Source organism: Hordeum vulgare, chromosome 3H, assembly GCF_904849725.1.
Source record: "Hordeum vulgare subsp. vulgare chromosome 3H, MorexV3_pseudomolecules_assembly, whole genome shotgun sequence".
NCBI classification, from domain to species: Eukaryota; Viridiplantae; Streptophyta; class Magnoliopsida; order Poales; family Poaceae; genus Hordeum; species Hordeum vulgare.
The window spans coordinates 14,300,894-14,319,314 of NC_058520.1; the positions used below are offsets into that span (position 1 = coordinate 14,300,894).

The 18,421-nt window shown below is 44.6% G+C and overlaps 2 protein-coding genes across 3 annotated transcripts; both read left to right on the forward strand.

Moving 5' to 3' along the window:
• Positions 1-2,224: 2,224 nt before the first annotated feature.
• Positions 2,225-6,432, forward strand: LOC123442567 (aldo-keto reductase family 4 member C10-like). Of its 2 annotated transcripts, none has more exons than XM_045118645.1 (7): positions 2,225-2,554; positions 2,685-2,735; positions 4,028-4,104; positions 4,231-4,318; positions 4,925-5,197; positions 5,508-5,774; positions 5,869-6,432. In XM_045118645.1, exons 1-7 carry the CDS (start codon positions 2,444-2,446, stop codon positions 5,950-5,952), a joined length of 951 nt encoding a protein of 316 aa, XP_044974580.1. In that variant the 5' UTR covers positions 2,225-2,443; the 3' UTR covers positions 5,953-6,432. The 2 variants fall into 2 exon arrangements, with proteins under 2 accessions (XP_044974580.1, XP_044974581.1); XM_045118646.1 differs by having other exon boundaries at positions 5,508-5,756.
• Positions 6,433-17,460: 11,028 nt separating this feature from the next.
• Positions 17,461-18,209, forward strand: LOC123442569 (16.9 kDa class I heat shock protein 1-like). The gene has a single exon (XM_045118648.1). It carries the CDS (start codon positions 17,586-17,588, stop codon positions 18,039-18,041), a length of 456 nt encoding a protein of 151 aa, XP_044974583.1. The 5' UTR covers positions 17,461-17,585; the 3' UTR covers positions 18,042-18,209.
• Positions 18,210-18,421: the final 212 nt, after the last annotated feature.

The window sequence follows — 18,421 nt, forward strand, 5'->3', positions numbered from 1 at the left end:
AGATGGCATTTTTTAATCATGAGCATGGCAGTCTAATTATATAGAGAGTGATTTTTTTTATTATTTGGAGGATGACAATTTTATTATATAGTGCATGTCATTTATTATTATTGTTGGCATGACATTTTAATTATTAGGAGGATGACATTTTTTAGACTGACATTTCTTTATTATTGCTTAACAGGATGCCGGTTTTATCATTAGGAGGATGTCAATTTTTATTTTTATTGGCATGGCACTTTTGTCATTGATATGCCCCTTTTAAATATATTTTTTGCACGGTGCACCAAATAAAGAAAAAATAAAATGTCATGGCATTTTGTTTCAGTCCTTGAAAAAAATAAAGAAAAAAAAACTCTCCAAAACATGATTTTTATAGTGAAACATCTACAGGGTGGAATTCATACCATTTATAAAATTATAGATTATCATGGCATTTTTGTAACTAACATGTTCTTTTACAGTGAAACATCTACATGGTGGAATTCATACCATTTGTAAAATTGTAGATTATCATGCACATTATTGTAACGTAACATTTCATTTTTCATATTTTATGTGTACTCTATTTTCTATGAAAGAATATATTTTTTTCATGTTAAGAAAAACGTAATCCATTTGGGCCAATGGGGGTTCGCCCTGGCCTGTTGCCCCTGGGGACCCGTTCGTTTGATCAGCCCCCCCCCCTCCCTGGGAATCAAGTGTCAGTTATTCGGGTCCTTTATTTATTTGTGCTGCAGAGAAGAGAACAATGACACATGAAAACTATCGAATGAGCACCCGTTTCTTGATATTAGCGAGCGAACACTCGCAAGCAGGCAGATAGGGGAAGAAAGAACCAATGTGAGGAGAAAGAGAAAGAAATAAGAGGCATGAGGTGTACTAAAGATGTAGAGCATGAAGCTTCCTGACCCTTATTTTTTGCGAATTGCCCGGTTAAGAAATTAGTGTTGAATAGTCGTCTGGGTGTCATCCTGGGCGTTTGGGTACCCGAACCCGAACCGAACCGAATTACCCGAATTGTCGGGTAATTCGGGTATCGGGTAAGGGCTCGGTTTTCATTTCTTGACTATTCGATTTTCGGGTTAGGGTTCGGTTTCTAGTCTGGAAAACCCGAAATACCCATACTACCCAAGTTATTTATATTGTCCAAAATTTTCATGCTATTATTACACTAACTTGTTATCCATACTAACTAAAATACCCATAATATCTAAGTTATTCATATCAAAAGTTGATGTATGCTCCGAATATTTTGGATATTTTGGCTACCCGAATTACCCGAACCGAAATTTTGGGTAATTTGGGTTCGGGTATTTTGTTGACAGAAACAATTTTGATTTCCATTTTCGAATACCCGAATTACACATAAACCGAACTACCCGAACCGAAATAACCAAAATACCCGAACGTCCAGGATGACCTGGGTATGTGTTTGGATTGAGATTTGTAGAACTTGGGTTAGACTATCTGATAACTCCCACAAAGGAAAGATTATGTGGCAGCTAAGAATGAATCATTTGATACATAATAAAGCCGAGACGATGGTGTTGTGAGGGTGTTCTGGTTGTTATGGGCGTCATTGCCATTGTGAGACCATGGACAGTGTTGCGACGTTGGTCGATGCTGCATCCGACTGCTTCAACAAACATGTCGACGTTGGCGAGTGGCCGCAACGATGACGTGACGAATGCTCGATGGACTTCAACAGGCGTGATGATGCTCGACGACATGCCGACTGCTTTGATGATGCTACAACCAGCACAGTGGCATAGTTGCTACGATGACATGCTTGGAGCATCCGTGGTGTGCTTCGACGACTGCGGCGATGCTACGAGGCGTGCTGCGATGGCCTCGGCGATGTTGCGACGGAATCCCGACTACTCCGATGATGGTACTAAGGTCGCGACGTTAACACGATGACATGCTTCCACGACTGCGACAATGCTTCAACAACCGTGGTGATGCTACGAAGCATGTTACGATGACAATTGTGATGGCACAACGGCAATGCTTCTAACTAACTTCCGTCTTGAGTATGGACGGCCACAAAGATGCCGTAACGACAATGCTTCGACGGCCGAGGTGATGTTGTGACGACATGCTGCAACGGTGATTTTGGAATGGTCTGATTTTCCTTCCAACTTGCTCAATATCTGCGTTTTTATCGTTTTATTAGTGAGAAAACGGATGTGTATATGTTCGACGTGGACAAAAAAGGTTTCTCCATTTCGCTTCCATCCGTAGAGGCCAAAAATAGGCCGGTCTTGTCACGGCCGCGGGAACAGGAAACCCAGCCAGGACACACTTGGAGCGAGCCACCGTTTGCCCCTGCCCGCCGGCCACAGCCGTCTCCTGCCCCCTTCCCCACCTACGTTCTTCCCCAATCCCTTTCTGGTGCCGTGCCCGTCCGGGAGAGAGAGAGAGGGAGAGGGAGGCGGCGATGGCGAGGCACTTCCTGCTCAACACCGGAGCCAAGATCCCCTCGGTGGGGCTCGGCACCTGGCAGGCCGACCCCGGCGTCGTCGGCGACGCCGTCTACGCCGCCGTCAAGGTCCGCCGCGCAAACCCCTCCTGATCCCCACTCGCCTCGCCATCCAGATGGACGGCATGTTTCCCCCCCTCTCTTCGTACAGTCTTGTTTCCTGATTCACACCAGATCCTTCTTCTCTTCTGCGATGCAGGCGGGGTACCGGCACATCGATTGCGCCAGAGTCTACGGCAACGAAAAGGAGGTATTAACTATCAACTGAGCACAAGATAATAATCCTATAAAACCTTTTCCTTTTTCAGCCCTGTCTTTTTTCTCTCCTTAATGTGTGCATGATCTGATAACCTTGCAATACAACTAGGAAAGCGTAGTGATACATTCACTGCAATTAGCAAGCGATATCCATCCATCATCCGAGCACCATATCGTTATACTACTAGGAATTTCTTCTGTCCACCTATGCGCAGAATACTGGTACTGATGTGACATGGTCTCATAGTGAACCTGCTTAGGATTTGAAATAAAGGGTTCATATAGTCAGGACTATTTTTGAAGCTCGGTTGGCTAGATTGACATGTCATCCACAGGCCTGACAAGGCAACGTTTGCCCCCTCTTACGTTAAGACATGTGCTGCCTGCGGTATCGTCTCGATTCATGTTGCAGAACAGTTGGAGTAATGGAAGCCTGATATCACTGAGATGGCCGTGGATCGAGTGGCGATCGGTACATCAGCGCCGTGTGATGATGGTGACACGGAATTTGTTCAGAGCTTGCACTAAGATTATGCTTGGCGATTGCGCTAAGACCCAGTTTTGGCATCATTCTTGGTTGCATGGGTTTTCCCTCAAGATGGCTGCTCCATTGCTCTGCTCAGGAGGGCCAATAGAAGAAGTATTTATGTAAACGATTAGGCCCAGTTTCAGGGTCGCATTTTGCAGCCAGAGCTTCAGAGGATTTGGTGCACTAAAGCTGAGATCAGGGTTAAGTTTCACATATGGCTCATGATTCAGAACAGGTTATGGACTGGCCCCATTCTCCTACATGCATGATGTGCGACCTTCACCCAAATCCGTGGGCGATCTTTTTTTGCACTGCTTGTTTGTGAAGGAGCTTTGGAGGAAGATATCCTGCTCATCTCCGGGAATTGCCACTGCAAGTTTGCAGACCATTTTGCCGAGAGGGTGGTGGGAAGGTCTTTTCCAGGGCACCTAAGGAGAATGGCAAGAAGCAATTGGACTTCGCATATATGCAGTGTGGCATATCTGGGAAGATAGAAACAATAGAATTTTTCAGGATAAATTGGCAAATGTGAAGACTGATTTCCCTCTTGAAGGACGACATTGATATGCTCCGGATTGCCAGGAGCAAGTGTGTTTGGAAGTTCTGATTTGGAGGGTTATAGAGTTGTTGCTTTTCCTTTTATATTTTCTGGAAGCTGTCTAAGCTGATGTACAGTTGTCCACATTCTCAATGCAAAAGCAGAGCTCCTTCTTTTATACAGATCGTGATATATATCCATTGTTTACATTATCCAGATTGGTTTGGCGCTGAAGAAGCTATTTGAAGAGGGCGTAGTGAAGCGTGACGATCTGTTTATCACCTCGAAGCTATGGTAAGCCCAAATCTCTGGTGGTTTCTTAGTAGTTATGTCTCTGCAGCTCAGATCAAGTATATACATGTCTGTTTGAAGTTTTTAATTGTTCACGTCCTACTGATCTTGGATGTCTTGTGGTTTCAGGAATGATCATCATGCTCCTGAAGATGTGCCAGAGGCACTAAATGAAAGCCTGAATGATTTACAGCTTGATTACTTGGATCTTTATCTTGTGAGCATCTCCTATTTATGATTATGGCCTCTATATATATTAACATCTCGCTTTGCTTGTACTGATATCGCTACTTTTGTGTATTACCGTTTTATTCTATTTTATTAGGTCTCCTCAGCAGGAAAGGATCACTTGTCTGGTCTATATCATACTTAAATGTTAATCATACTTACTGACAAAATTATGTATCCGTGCTAGTCTATTGTTGTGCTATTTCCATGGTATATAATCTTGAAACTAGTCATATGGTTCTGTGTCATTTATTGAATAAATGTGTTCCTATTCCCTTAGTTCTGTCTATTCATATAGTGATATTACACCAGTGGACGTTTTTCCATCTTATTTGGTACGTATGAATTAACATGGGTGTTACTGATTTCTCGTGTCAAATTATCTTTTGTTTCAAGATCAGTTCTGCTGTTTGTTTCTTGGCTTCTTGAATACATTGCAGAAAATATTATGTATTGTTCAATGACTTTTATCTTTTGTGTTGTTTTTCTGGTACCTTCAGCTTAGCGTTAGATGGGCACGTGTTGAAACTGTTTGGCATGATTTTTTACAAATAATTTGATCACAATCTCTGACAGAAGTCAGTGTATTTTGTAGATCCATTGGCCGTTTAGAGTCAAGAAGGGAACAAACAACAACCCTGAAAACTTCGTTACACCTGACATACCTGCTACTTGGGGGGCAATGGAGAAGTTACATGATGCTGGCAAAGCTCGCGCGATTGGTGTGAGTAACTTTTCATCAAAGAAGTTGGGTGACTTGCTTGCCGTAGCTCGTGTACCTCCAGCTGTTGATCAGGTGGAATGCCATCCTTGCTGGCAGCAAACTAAGCTCCACAACTTTTGTCAGTCAGCTGGTGTTCATCTTAGTGTAAGTCTGATTACCTCAGCTATTTCTATATTAGTGTGATTATCTATTTTTTTGATGCGCCTTGTGCCTTATTTAGTACTCCCTCCGTTCTTAAATATAAGTCTTTTTAGATATTTCACTACGGGACTACATACGGAGCAAAATTAGTGAATCTATATTCTAAAGTATGTCTATATACATCCATATGTAGTCCCCTATGAAAACCTGTAAAAAGACTTATATTTAGGAACGGAGGGAGTACTCAAGAAGCTGGATTGCTTTTGCTGAATATTTTGTTGTTGTTCTTTTTTCATCTGTATACGTTTTGCAGGCTTACTCGCCTCTAGGTTCACCTGGTACTACTTGGATGAACGGTAACGTCCTTAAAGAACCAATAATCATCTCAATATCCGAGAAACTCGGCAAGACACCTGCACAAGTGGCTCTGCGCTGGAACATTCAGACGGGTCACAGCGTGCTACCAAAGAGCACGAATCAGGAAAGGATAAAGCAAAACCTTGATGTTCATGATTGGTCAATTCCAGATGACGTGCTTGCAAAGTTCTCGGAAATTAAGCAGGTATTCATCAATCATCATGTATGCACCAAGTAACCTTAGCAATACTTTAAGACTGTTTCATATAGCTATAGCAGATTGAGCGATCTGACGATTTTTATCTCGTGATATTCAGGCTAGGCTGCTCAGAGGCAACTTCGCCGTTAATCCACAGAGCGTTTACAAGACCCACGAGGAGCTGTGGGACAGTGAGATTTAGGAAGGCTGGCGTCGCTCATCCTGAGCAGGGAGCAGCAAGCATACATATCAGGAACTGTCGATTCGTTTATCTCAGGATTCGCTCTTCAGAGACCAAGGTTCAGTGCTCTGAGCTTTGCGATTCTATCCCGTATCTCGATTCACGAACTATGTTGTTAGCAGCTTCATTATTTATGTGGTTTTTTAGACAAAGCTTCATTATTAATGTGCCCTTGGGGATATTGTGCCGTGGGCGTCGCGTTTTTGGTCTTTTGTTCTATTTTAAGCCCGAAGATAATCATGAATCCAGTGCGTGATTTCTTCACGCGCCGATGTTGGAGTGTCACCCTGTCTGGTAGCAAACCAAGCTCCATTCATAGCCTTGATCTGCTAACTGATGTTCAACTCTATGTAAGTGTGGCCAACTGAGCCTAGCTTAGATGGTTAGGTTTGGAATCAACCCACCAGAGCCCAAGTTCTATACTTGGCATTGATGCTCGTATTTTTTTGGATTTATTTTAGATTTTCCGGTGATGTTCGTTCAGTGGGACTAGATGTTCTTGTCGACTATGAGGCGTTCATTTATGTGAGCATCTTTAATTGAATTGAAAATGGATCAAGTGGAATCAAGAGCTTTGATACATACACAGAACACAATGTACATAAATCGGGAAAATAAATGCTGCAGAGCCGTGCTTTGCGGCTGGAGGCTCTGCAGGCGAAATACTAAACCGTAAAGTGGTGATGATCTATTCCTGCAGGGCTCCATCCGAGTTTCGCAGAAATCCGATCTAGAGGTAAAACTACATGGTATAGGTTTGAGTTGCACGTGGCAAAGTTGTGTCTCAAATCAGCCCTAAACCACCAATATATATAGGAGGGAGGGGGAGGGCTAGCCTTGAGCTTGAGTCACAAGGCCTCAAGGGTGCGCCGGCCAAGGGAGGAGGAGGACTCCTCCAATTCGGTTTGGGAAGAAGGAGTCCTCCCCTTCCTTCCCACCTCCCTCTTTCCCTTTTTCTTTTATTTTCCTTTGGTATTTTCTTATGTGGCGTCATGGACCCCTTGGGCTGACTCCACCAGCCCACTAAGGACTTGTGACGCCACCCTAGTGCCTTGGGCTCACTTCCGAGTGGGTGGACCCCTCACGGTGAACTCCCAGAACCCATTCGTCACTCCCGGTACACTGTCGGAATTGACTGAAACTTTTCGATGACCAAATGAAACCATCCTATATATCAATCTTCGTTTCCGGACCATTCCGGAAACCCTCGTGACGTCCGTGATCTCATCCGGGACTCAGAACAACATTCGTAACCACACATATAACTCAACTATACTAAAACATCGCCGAACCTTAAGTGTGCAGACCCGCGGGTTTGAGAACTATGTAGACATGCCCCGAGGCCCTCCTCGGTCAATATCTAGTAGCGGGACCTGGATGCCCATATTGGATCCTACATATTCTCCGAAAAACTTATCGGTTGAACCTCAGTGTCAAGGATTCATATAATCTCGTATGTCATTCCCTTTGTCCTTCGGTATGTTACTTGCCCGAGATTCGATCGTCGGTATCCGCATACCTATTTCAATCTCGTTACCGGCAAGTCTCTTTAATCGTTCCGTAATACAAGATCCCATGACTTACACTTAGTCACATTGCTTGCAAGGCTTGTGTGTGATGTTGTATTACCGAATGGGCCCCGAGATACCTCTCCGTCACACGGAATGACAAATCCCAGTCTTGATCCATACTAACTCAACAGACACCTTTGGAGATACATGCAGAGCACCTTTGGAATGTCACACGGAATGACAATCCCGCGATCAGTCCCACGATCTAGTACCGAACGGACGGCACCTCCGCGTTCAGCACACGTACAGCTCGACGATGATCTCGGCCTTCTTGATCCAGCAAGAGAGACGGAGAGGTAGAAGAGTTCTCCGGCAGCGTGACGGCGCTCCGGAGGTTGGTGATGACCTTGTCTCAGCAGGGCTCCGCCCGAGCTCCGCAGAAACGCGATCTAGAGGAAAAACCGTGGAGGTATGTGGTCGGGCTGCCGTGGAAAAGTCGTCTCAAATCAGCCCTAAAACCTCTGTATATATAGGTGGGAGGGAGGGGGCCTTGCCTTGGGGCTCAAGGAGCCCCAAGGGGGTCGGCCGAGTCCAAGGGGGAGGACTCCCCCCCCCAAACCGAGTTGGACTAGGTTTGGTGGGAGGGAGTCCCCCTTCCTTCCCACCTCCTCCTTTTTTTTTTCTTTCTCTCTTGATTTTCTTCTCCTTGGCGCATAGGGCACTTGTGGGCTGTCCCACCAGCCCACTAAGGGCTGGTGTGTCTCCCCCAAGGCCTATGGGCTTCCCCGGGGTGGGTTGCCCCCCCCGGTGAACTCCCGGAACCCATTCGTCATTCCCGGTACATTCCCGGTAATTCCGAAAACCTTCCGGTAATCAAATGAGGTCATCCTATATATCAATCTTTGTTTCCGGACCATTCCGGAAACCCTCGTGACGTCCGTGATCTTATCCGGGACTCCGAACAACATTCGGTAACCAACCATATAACTCTAATACGCATAAAACAACGTTGAACCTTAAGTGTGCAGACCCTGCGGGTTCGAGAACTATGTAGACATGACCCGAGAGACTTCTCGGTCAATATCCAATAGCGGGACCTGGATGCCCATATTGGATCCTACATATTCTACGAAGATATTATCGTTTGAACCTCAGTGCCAAGGATTCGTATAATCCCGTATGTCATTCCCTTTGTCCTTCGGTATGTTACTTGCCCGAGATTCGATCGTCAGTATCCGCATACCTATTTCAATCTCGTTTACCGGCAAGTCTCTTTACTCGTTCCGTAATACAAGATCCCGCAACTTACACTAAGTTACATTGCTTGCAAGGCTTGTGTGTGATGTTGTATTACCGAGTGGGCCCCGAGATACCTCTCCGTTACACGGAGTGACAAATCCCAGTCTTGATCCATACTAACTCAACTAACACCTTCGGAGATACCTGTAGAGCACCTTTATAGTCACCCAGTTACGTTGCGACGTTTGATGCACACAAGGTATTCCTCCGGTGCCAGTGAGTTATATGATCTCATGGTCATAGGAATAAATACTTGACACGCAGAAAACAATAGCAATAAAATGACACGATCAATATGCTACGTTCATAGTTTGGGTCTAGTCCATCACATGATTCTCTAATGATGTGGTCCAGTTATCAAGCAACAACACTTGCACATAGTCAGAAAACCTTGACTATCCTTGATCAACTAGCTAGCCAACTAGAGGCTTGCTAGGGACATTGTTTTGTCTATGTATCCACACATGTATCTATGTTTTCATTCAATACAATTATAGCATGGATAATAAACGATTATCTTTAAACAAGAAATATAATAATAACTATTTATCATTGCCTCTAGGGCATATTTCCAACAATAGTTGTCGGTGAAAACCGAGCCGATGGCGGCGTTCTGCGTCGTTACCTTGATGAAGGCATCGTCGTGTAACTACTTTCGACTCGACCCGGTCGTGCTGCTACTCGGGAAACCCTAGGATCTGGTCTTCCAGATCGGACGATGGCGGTACTGCGGTCTCATTTTCTCTCTTGGGAGCATCGTTTGTGGAGCAGAGTTGGAAGATAGAGGAAGGAGGTGGAGCAACTTTGTCTTGCACGCAGCTTTCGATGGAGATGTCAAGACATGCCTCGCCGACAAGTGCTATGTTATGTCATGCCTGGTCGGCAGGTGCTACGCACGACAGTTCTTTCAGAATCTTCGCGTCTAGACGGATGAGCGCGGAGCGGTGACGCCGTTGGGCGTCGTGGTGGTGTCGACGGATGGACGGACTGGCAAGGATGATGCAGATCTCTCTCCTGAAGATGGATCATCGGTTCGATGATGATGACGACGTCTAAAACGTGTGTATGTGGTCTATGCTTTAGGTCTGTTGCACCGGCTGTGGTTCTGATACGTTATGTGGATGGATCAGCGACGACACCGATTTTAGATATGGAAAGTGAGAGCACTCCACATTATTAAGTTTTATAGGTGTGAGTGGTGGCTTTGACCGGATGACTTAATGTATGTTTTTGTTAGACCTATGTTAAATAATAATAAATTATTAAATTTTATAGGTGTGAGTGGTGGCTTCGACCGAATGACTTAATGTATGTTCTTGTTAGACCTATGTTAAATAATAATTAAAAAATTATATGTATCGATTGATGCAGAGGCCCGTGGTTTTAACCTCCTTTTCAAAAAAAAGTGAACTATAAGACTTTAAATACCATATTTTCGTTTAGTTTGTTAAGCAAGAAGAAACATGAGCTACAAACTAATAGCTAACTATAACACATGCTTTTAAAGACTTGGTGAGAGATAAAGGTGGATCATGTATCAATATAACATAATTTATTTAGGGTCTGTTTGGTTGGAGACTAATTTTGCCAAGCCAAAGTGTGGCAAGCCGTCAAAGTGTGGCAAGCCACAAAGAGTGGCTGAAAAAACGAATGCCAAACTTTGGCAAAAGTTGGCAATTTTTTTGACTCTATGACAAATGGGCCAGAGAGACAATAAAGTGTGACAAGCCAAAGTGTGTCAAAAACCAAACATATGCTAACTAAACTGTGGCTGTCAAATTTTGGCTTGGCAAAGTGTGGCTGGGAACCAAACATGCCCTTAGGCTATAACTTTAGGAAAACGTTTCTGGCCGGTGCGCCGGCCGAATCGTTCGGCCGGCCGCACACGACCCGCGTGACCCCGCTGATTAGCCATGCAACATTTTTTCGTCTAAATTGTTGCAACCATCGTCATATTTGCCACAAGTGTTTTTTGCTACATTTGTTCAGTAAAAAAACTGCATATACATTTGGTTGCAACTTCAGTTCGTCGGATTTTTCGTTACAATCGGTGTTTTTTTACTTTTGCTACAACCGTGTTAATTTTTGCTACAACCGACATCACTTTTTGTTGTAACCGTTCACTAAAAAAGTTGTATACACGTTCAGTAGATATTTGTTACAACCGGTGTTTGACTTTTGCTACCACGCACCATCAGCTTCGTTTTTTTGCTATGATCACGTAGATATTTTTTTGCTACAAATTTTATTTTTGTTGCAACAGCTGAAAAAATTGCTGCATCGCGTCGAAATTTTGTTGCATCGGGAAAAAAATATTGCATGAAGATCTAACGGTGCGGACGCGCGGCAGTTGACGGATCGTGCGACCCGCTCGCGGTCGGCCGAAAGTTTCGGCCGACGCGCCGGCACAGAGCACTGGTCATAACTTTAACAACATATGACGTGACAATATTATATAACCACTATACTTTAATCATGCTATTCTGAAACGACCCCACGACCCACTCTAGAATCTGGACTAGTCGCCGCGTGCTGGAATTGTACAATTATTAACAACAAAATCCCATAAAAATATTATTTAACAAAAAAAAGGGAGAAGGCGCCCTAACGGCAGGTAGGTGAGTCCCCTGGAAGACGGTAGACCCTTCAAGGGCTGGGAACAGGAAAGAACGAATGGCTCACAGCCTAGCTGGAAAGCGAAAGAGAAGCAAACGCTGGTCGATTGGAGAGTCCTCGGGATGCTTCGAGATGAGTACCTACGACGCTATAAGAGCATCTCCAACCGCAGCGTAAAAAATCCGCGTCCAATATTTTTTTAGCGCGCCACTGTAGTAGTTTTGAAGCGCGGGGACCGGAACATCTCCAACAGACGCACGCTAGTGCGGCGCCCAATCCAGTCCGATCCAGCGGTCCCATCTGCAGCACCTCAGAGTTTGCTGCGCGCGCAAGCCGGTGCACCAAATATGCTGCGCGCGATAGCGTTTTTGAACGCGCGCCCAAAATGTTTTTAGCGCGCGCAGTGTTTTGCAGCTTCTGCTGGAGCAGTCCGACGCCCAAAAAACGGATCTTTTAGCACGCGGAGCAGTTTTTGGGCGCCTGCTGGAGATGCTCTAAGTAGGAGCTCACCTTCCATCGCCCTCCATCCCAACTCAACCGAGTGCCAAGCAAAAGCAGATCAGTACCTACGACGCTATAAGTAGGAGACAAAATTTGAAGTTAATGATGGCATTGTAATAACTAATATTATTTACAAATGGTGGAAAATGGTGTGAATTGTGGTGTTGTAGAGTGTGTTGATGGGCCTTGGCCTCCTGTTCTTCAGAGGTGTTTGGACAAGCTATGGAAAATGTTCCATGAGCAGAACTGTGGAAGGGTACTTGACACGGAGAAGTTTGAGAAGGAGTTGGCAAAGTTCAAGACTGAAAATGACAAGCTTTCCATGGAGTACTTCAAACTTGTTGAAGATGTATAAAAAATGTTTGATTGGCAGGATAGTAAGGTAGATAGAAAGATGAACCAGAAGCAAATGGATGATGTTGAAGTGCAGATGGAAGAGGACTTTGAGAAGAAGGAGGAGGAGGTGGAGGCGAAAGCTATGTTGGAGGTGCAGATGGAAAAGCTTAAACTTGCAAAGGAGCATTGGTGCATTTTGTAAAGCCAAGCTGACATTATCAAGAACACCAAAAAGGCTATGAAGGATGTTGAACTGGACAGAGGTCTTCTTAAGAAGGAGTAGGCAAAGCTTGAGCAAGTTGTTGGTGAGCTGTTGAAAGATGGGCATGACAGCAAGGAAAAGTTAGAGAAAATCAAGGCCATCCTTGAGTCATGAAGTGGTGTGAAATGGTGGTGAAGTACATCCAAGGCCTATATAAGGATGTGGCCTAACTGTCTCAACTCTCAAGTGATCATTAGGGTGTACATTTTGGAGGAATGTGAAGTTAACCTAGGGTTTGGCACTGCATTTGAACTTTAGTGTCTTATGTAAGAACCATATTTGATATGTTCCTAAGTATGTTGTAATGGATCTCCAATGATATGTTCTTAAGTATGTTGTAATGGATCTCCAATGCTTTGTTCCTAAGTATGAGATTCTATATTTATACTACTCTCCAACTGACTGAATCAACATGTTATAAACACACATAAACTGACTGAATAAACACACATAATCTTATTGAATAAGCACACATAAACTGATTGAATAAACATACATAAACTGTCTGAATCCACATAGTAGTTCACTGACATTAACCGACTGAAACCACACAAAATAGTATAGTTATTACAGACCATAGCAGTTCAACTATAGTTCAAACACATGCATGCTAGTTACCACTTGCATAAAAATAGCCTTTCAGCCTCCCAATTGGCTTCCTGATCCTTTTTGACCCATCCTAGACAACATTTAAAGTTGACTGCCTTGGTGCAATGAAAGTTGTTCTCATTGAAGCATCCCTGTGGGCACTTGCAGACCTGGTGTTCTTTGCTGGAGAAGTTGTAGATGACCTGGTGTTCTTAGCAGGAGAAGAAGTGTTGGTTATTTTCTTTTTAGCTGGTGATGGTGCTGCTGCTGTTGGTGGTGCTGTTGTAGAAGTGTTAGACCTAATCCTCATAGCTAGTGCTCCTGCTGCTGCTGTTGCTGGGCAAGTTGAAGCAACCCTTTTATTTGCCCTAGAAGAAGGCACCTGAGCTGGTGCAGGTGCAGAAGAAGGCCTCTGAACATTTGTAGCCATAGAAGAACTAGCTTCAGAGTAATTGGTTCTATTCTCCTACACAATGGCATGAAACACTCTTGGAGATATGCCATCTCGAGGTGTATGAGGCCAGTGGTCAGGACCTGTAACCGGGAAAATTATATGCTTGTACGTTTCATAATACATGGACTTTTTGAAGAAATCATTGACAAAGTCTTCAGGATGTAGCTTCACTTTCTGCATTGCAGTAATGGCATGCCTGCAAGGCACAACTGTCATGTCCCACGTCCTACAGCCACAGGAATGGTTGTTCAAGTTAACACAATATGTGTTATCAGAACTACTAGTAACTTGCCAGATGTCTGGACCTTCCATATATGCTTCACAGTACTGAGCCCATTTCTTGCCTTCTTCTAAGATTTTTGAGTATGTTGGTGTGATCTCCCATCTACAAGTCTGTGTTTTCTCTCTGATTTTCTGAAACTTGGTCATCAACTTTGTTCTTATGCCCTCCAACATAGTCCTCATTGGCTTGTTCCTAACATCCAATATCATCCTGTTGAAAACTTCACTAAGGTTGTTTACAACTAGGTCAGTTTTGCAAACAACATCCATTTTGTATCTTGCCCATGTATGGTGTGGTATCTGAGACAACCACTGCGCCAAGCCTCATAACTTTCTTTCTTTACATTTTCCATGCCTTTATCATGACCATGGTTAGTGAAGGAATTGACAGCCTGATCTAAGTGCTTCTTGAGTTCCTCCCCTCTAAAACGAGCTGATAGGAAGTTGGCATATATATGTCTAAGACAAAACCTGTGTGGAGAGTCAGGGAATACATCATTGATTGCATTCAACAATCTCTTTTGCACATCAGACATAATTTTGTATTTGCCAAACTTGTTCCCAGTTCCAATAACAGTTCTCAGTTGTGTGAGAAACTATGTCCAACTATCTGTCTCTTCCTTGTTAACAACACCAAAGGCTATGGGGAAGATGTTGTTGTTCCCATCCCTCCTTGTACCTGCCAATATTTGTTGTCTGGTGCTGAGCTTGATGAAGCAACCATCTAGGCCTATAAATGGCCTACATCCATTTAGGAAGCCCTCCTTGCATTCAAACAGGCAGTAGAACATGTAGTGAAACCTGGGGGTAGGAGCTGGATTTTCTGTGTCCTCTTGCGTTGTCACTATGCATCTGCTGCCTGGGTTAGTATCCAGCACACACTGAAGATAGTCCCTAAGTCTGTGATATTGGAGTTTGTGATCTCCTTGCACAACTTCAACTGCTTGCCTCCTTGCCCTATATGCCAAGCTTTTAGGCACATGAACCCCAAATGTTTTCTTTGTGTATGTCATAATTGTCTCAACACCAGCTCCAGTGTTTGTTCTAATTGTACCTCACAAACCCTCGCAACCCAATTGACTGTAACCTTGGTTCTCTCTCCACTTGCTCCACAAGTGTGATCCAAGTTCATCTTCTTGATGCTGAAAGTTGCCTCATTAGATATTTTAGAAGCCACTATGTAAAACTCACATCCTTGCTTTCTATCAGAGCACCAAACAATAACCCTAGCTGGTTCATTTCTGTGATACTCAAAATTCCTAAGTGTCCTTACATGGAAATTTCTAAGTGCTTCACTAAACTCCACAACATTTTGGAAGCACAAACGCATTGCAAACTGCTCATGTGCATCAGGTAATGATGGATCATACCATATTCTCTCCTTCTTCTTCTTCTTCAACCTTCTCTTCCTATCAGAAGGCAACCTTGGAAAATCTTCTTCATCACTAATTCCAAAATCACCTGGAAAGCAGTATTCATTAGGTTCTGGCACAAAATCTTCAAACTTCTGGTGTTCAGGCTCACTATGTGAGTTGCTTGTTGGGCCTGGTTTTCTGACAGGCTTAAGCTTCATTGCTCCTTCCTTTGGTACAACTGAAGGTTCTTCATGTTCAGAAATGATTTGTTCTTCCTCCCAAAACTCAGAAGGTTCTGAGTTACCACCAAAATAGTGCTCTGCAGTATTTTCCTCTTCCCTTTGCTTATGGCTTGTCCCTGTGCTAGCCTCATCTTCATCCCTGGACCAAGACTTGTATGACATTTTCTGCCCTCTATAATCACCATTGAAAAAAATCAAAATCTGAAGAAGATTTGTCCATCTCATCTTCATCTTATTCTTCTTCTTCCACTGCATTTTCCCCTTGTTGAAATTACAACTATGTTGTGTGTTAAGATAGGGCTCCTCAGGGATTATCGGTGGCAAAGATGAATTAGAAGAAGGATGAAGCACACCTTGTGGAGAAACACTATAAACAACTGGCTCACCAACATTACTAATGGGAATCTGCTCCTCAAGCAAGATGTGATCCATATTAATATCTGTTGGGATTGGATCAATGGTTTTTCTTACACTGATGTTGAGGACCTTCTTATCAACAAATAATTTCACCATTTCCACTACTTTCTCCTCACTATCCAGGACCTCCACCCCTCCAAGCCCTTTCCCTCTTCCTAAACATAAGTCAAATATGCATCCAGTCCATACCCCTCCAACTCAACCAGTCGTAATAAGGTCAAATGACTGATATCTGAAACTGAAAACTTTCTCTCCATATTGTCTGTGCCTAGAAAATGCATCCTCACCTCCCAAACCTCATCATCTAAGCTATATGAGATTAAATAGAAATATTATGAACATGCTAACAAAAAAATTAATCTAAACCTCCCACCCTCACCTCCCAGCCTCACCTTCGTATACTACACTAAATGTATGAATGAATGGAACTGAAATTATTTACCTAACTCCACCAAACCTATACTACACTAAATGTATGAATGAATGAAACTGAAATTATTTACCTAACTCCACCAAACGACGATGCATACCTGTGCCCCCCTCTGGATCCGTGTGGATGCACCTCGGCACTCCCATTGCCGCGCGGTATGCCGGATCAAGCTGGATCTCCGATGGTGATGGCTGCGGCGACCGCTGCGGCGGGAAGCTCGAGCTACCTAGCCATTTGTCTATCTCTGAATGCCTACCACACTCCTCGCCGGTGATGCCTACTAGCTGCGGCACGCCGCCGCCGACATCTCGCTGCGGCGCCGCCATCGCACCTAGGTCAGAGAGCGGGCGAGAGGAGGAAGAGAGGAGGGGGAGAGTGAGAGAGAGGGCGAGCGGCTGGCTCGTTTCGTCCCGACCGGACCGCATCATCATAAAGGCCGTTAACGGCCACGCCGTCCCCGCGCTGGGCCAGCTGGCCTGACCGGTGGGCCCAACCCTTCAGGAAAAGGGTTAAATCACTAGTCACCATGGTTTTGGGTTTTTTGAAACAGCGGACCACGCGTTTGTAGTTTTTTGAGAAAAAATAAAATCCGATAATTATTTGGAGTCATGACCTGTAAACTAGTAGTTATATGTTATTCACTCCCGAATAGTAGCTCCGGTGATAGACTCTCGTTTGGCGCATGTGTTTATTAGAGCAGTAATGCTATACGTATATAAGTTTATTGGGGTTTTATAGGCAGGTAGATTTTGATTGAAGGTTAAGAGGGATGAGGCCCCACCCCCTTGAAAATCAGAGGAGAGAGGTTAGTTAGGAAGAAAGAATCCTAATCAGCGTGTAAGTAACTCTTTATGTTTAATTTTTTTATTAGAGTCATATATTCGGTTCGCCATGTCTTCTTAGAAAAGGCCCCACTGCATTCTAGAGTACTCGCCGGGGTGCGGGAGCTGAAGTACAACGAAAAGTAATTTGAAAGACCCACCAACACCAAAGCAGGAGAGCAGTCTAGAACACGGTAGGACATTCATGGGCTGAAAATAGAAGGAAAAGGAAGCTCACAACCAAGCTGGAAAGCGCGCGATAATAAAGTGCCAACGAACGCTCGTCCACTGGACTGGAGAGACCTCGAGACGCCTCAAGAGCATCACCCGGCGACACTATAATTACCCAGCGTCCGTCTCGTCGTCCTCCATCCCAAGTTCCCAACTCAACCGAGTGCCAAGCAAAAGCAGACAGCATCCTACCTACGATCCGAGATACTGAATTTTCCCTCAGGTACAAAATCGAAAGCAACACCTACAATGTCGATCGTGAGGCGTAGCAACGTGTTCGACCCCTTCGCCGACCTCTGGGCGGACCCCTTCGACACCTTCCGCTCCATCGTCCCGGCGATCTCAGGCAGCAACAGCGAGACAGCTGCGTTCGCGAACGCCCGGATGGACTGGAAGGAGACGCCCGAGGCGCACGTCTTCAAGGCTGATCTTCCTGGCGTGAAGAAGGAGGAGGTCAAGGTGGAGGTGGAGGACGGCAACGTGCTCGTCGTCAGCGGCGAACGCACTAAGGAGAAGGAGGACAAGAACGACAAGTGGCACCGTATGGAGCGTAGCAGCGGCAAGTTCGTGAGGCGCTTCCGCCTGCCGGAGGACGCCAAGGTGGAGGAGGTGAAGGCCGGACTGGAGAACGGTGTGCTGACGGTCACCGTACCCAAGGCCGAGGTGAAGAAGCCCGAGGTGAAGGCCATCGAGATCTCCGGCTGAGTATTCGAGTCGGAGCCATTCTGGTTGATGTGTGTGCGAGTTCTGCAGCCTAAACGTATGTTTCTATATCCGCAGCCGTTTCTGTACTTGTGTAACCGCCAATAGCATTGGCGATGAAGAGATGAGAAAATAAAATGTTCTGATTTTGAGTGCAGTGCAGATTTTGCATACACAAAACTTGACATATTTGTGGTCCGGATGGACATGATCAAGAGAAAAATGGCATTCCTCTCTCCGATAATAAAGCGCTCTTCTCGTTTTCGCTGGAAAGATTCATTTTTGAAGTAAAGACTCATTGGAGTAGCTGAAAATGGCAAAATGGCTGCCTGACAAGCGGAAATTAGGTGATCTTTGAGCATAAATCGGAGGCAGGTAGTCGA

What these genes read in the sequence shown, in the direction of transcription:
- LOC123442567 (XM_045118645.1), top strand. Translation starts at nt 2,444, where the DNA reads ATGGCGAGGCACTTCCTGCTCAACACCGGAGCCAAGATCCCCTCGGTG. An exon ending in ATTACTTGGATCTTTATCTT is followed by an intron (nt 4,319 to 4,924) that starts GTGAGCATCTCC and finishes TGTATTTTGTAG; the next exon opens with ATCCATTGGCCGTTTAGAGT. An exon ending in AGGTATTCATCAATCATCAT is followed by an intron (nt 5,775 to 5,868) that starts GTATGCACCAAG and finishes CGTGATATTCAG; the next exon opens with GCTAGGCTGCTCAGAGGCAA.
- LOC123442569 (XM_045118648.1), top strand. Translation starts at nt 17,586, where the DNA reads ATGTCGATCGTGAGGCGTAGCAACGTGTTCGACCCCTTCGCCGACCTC.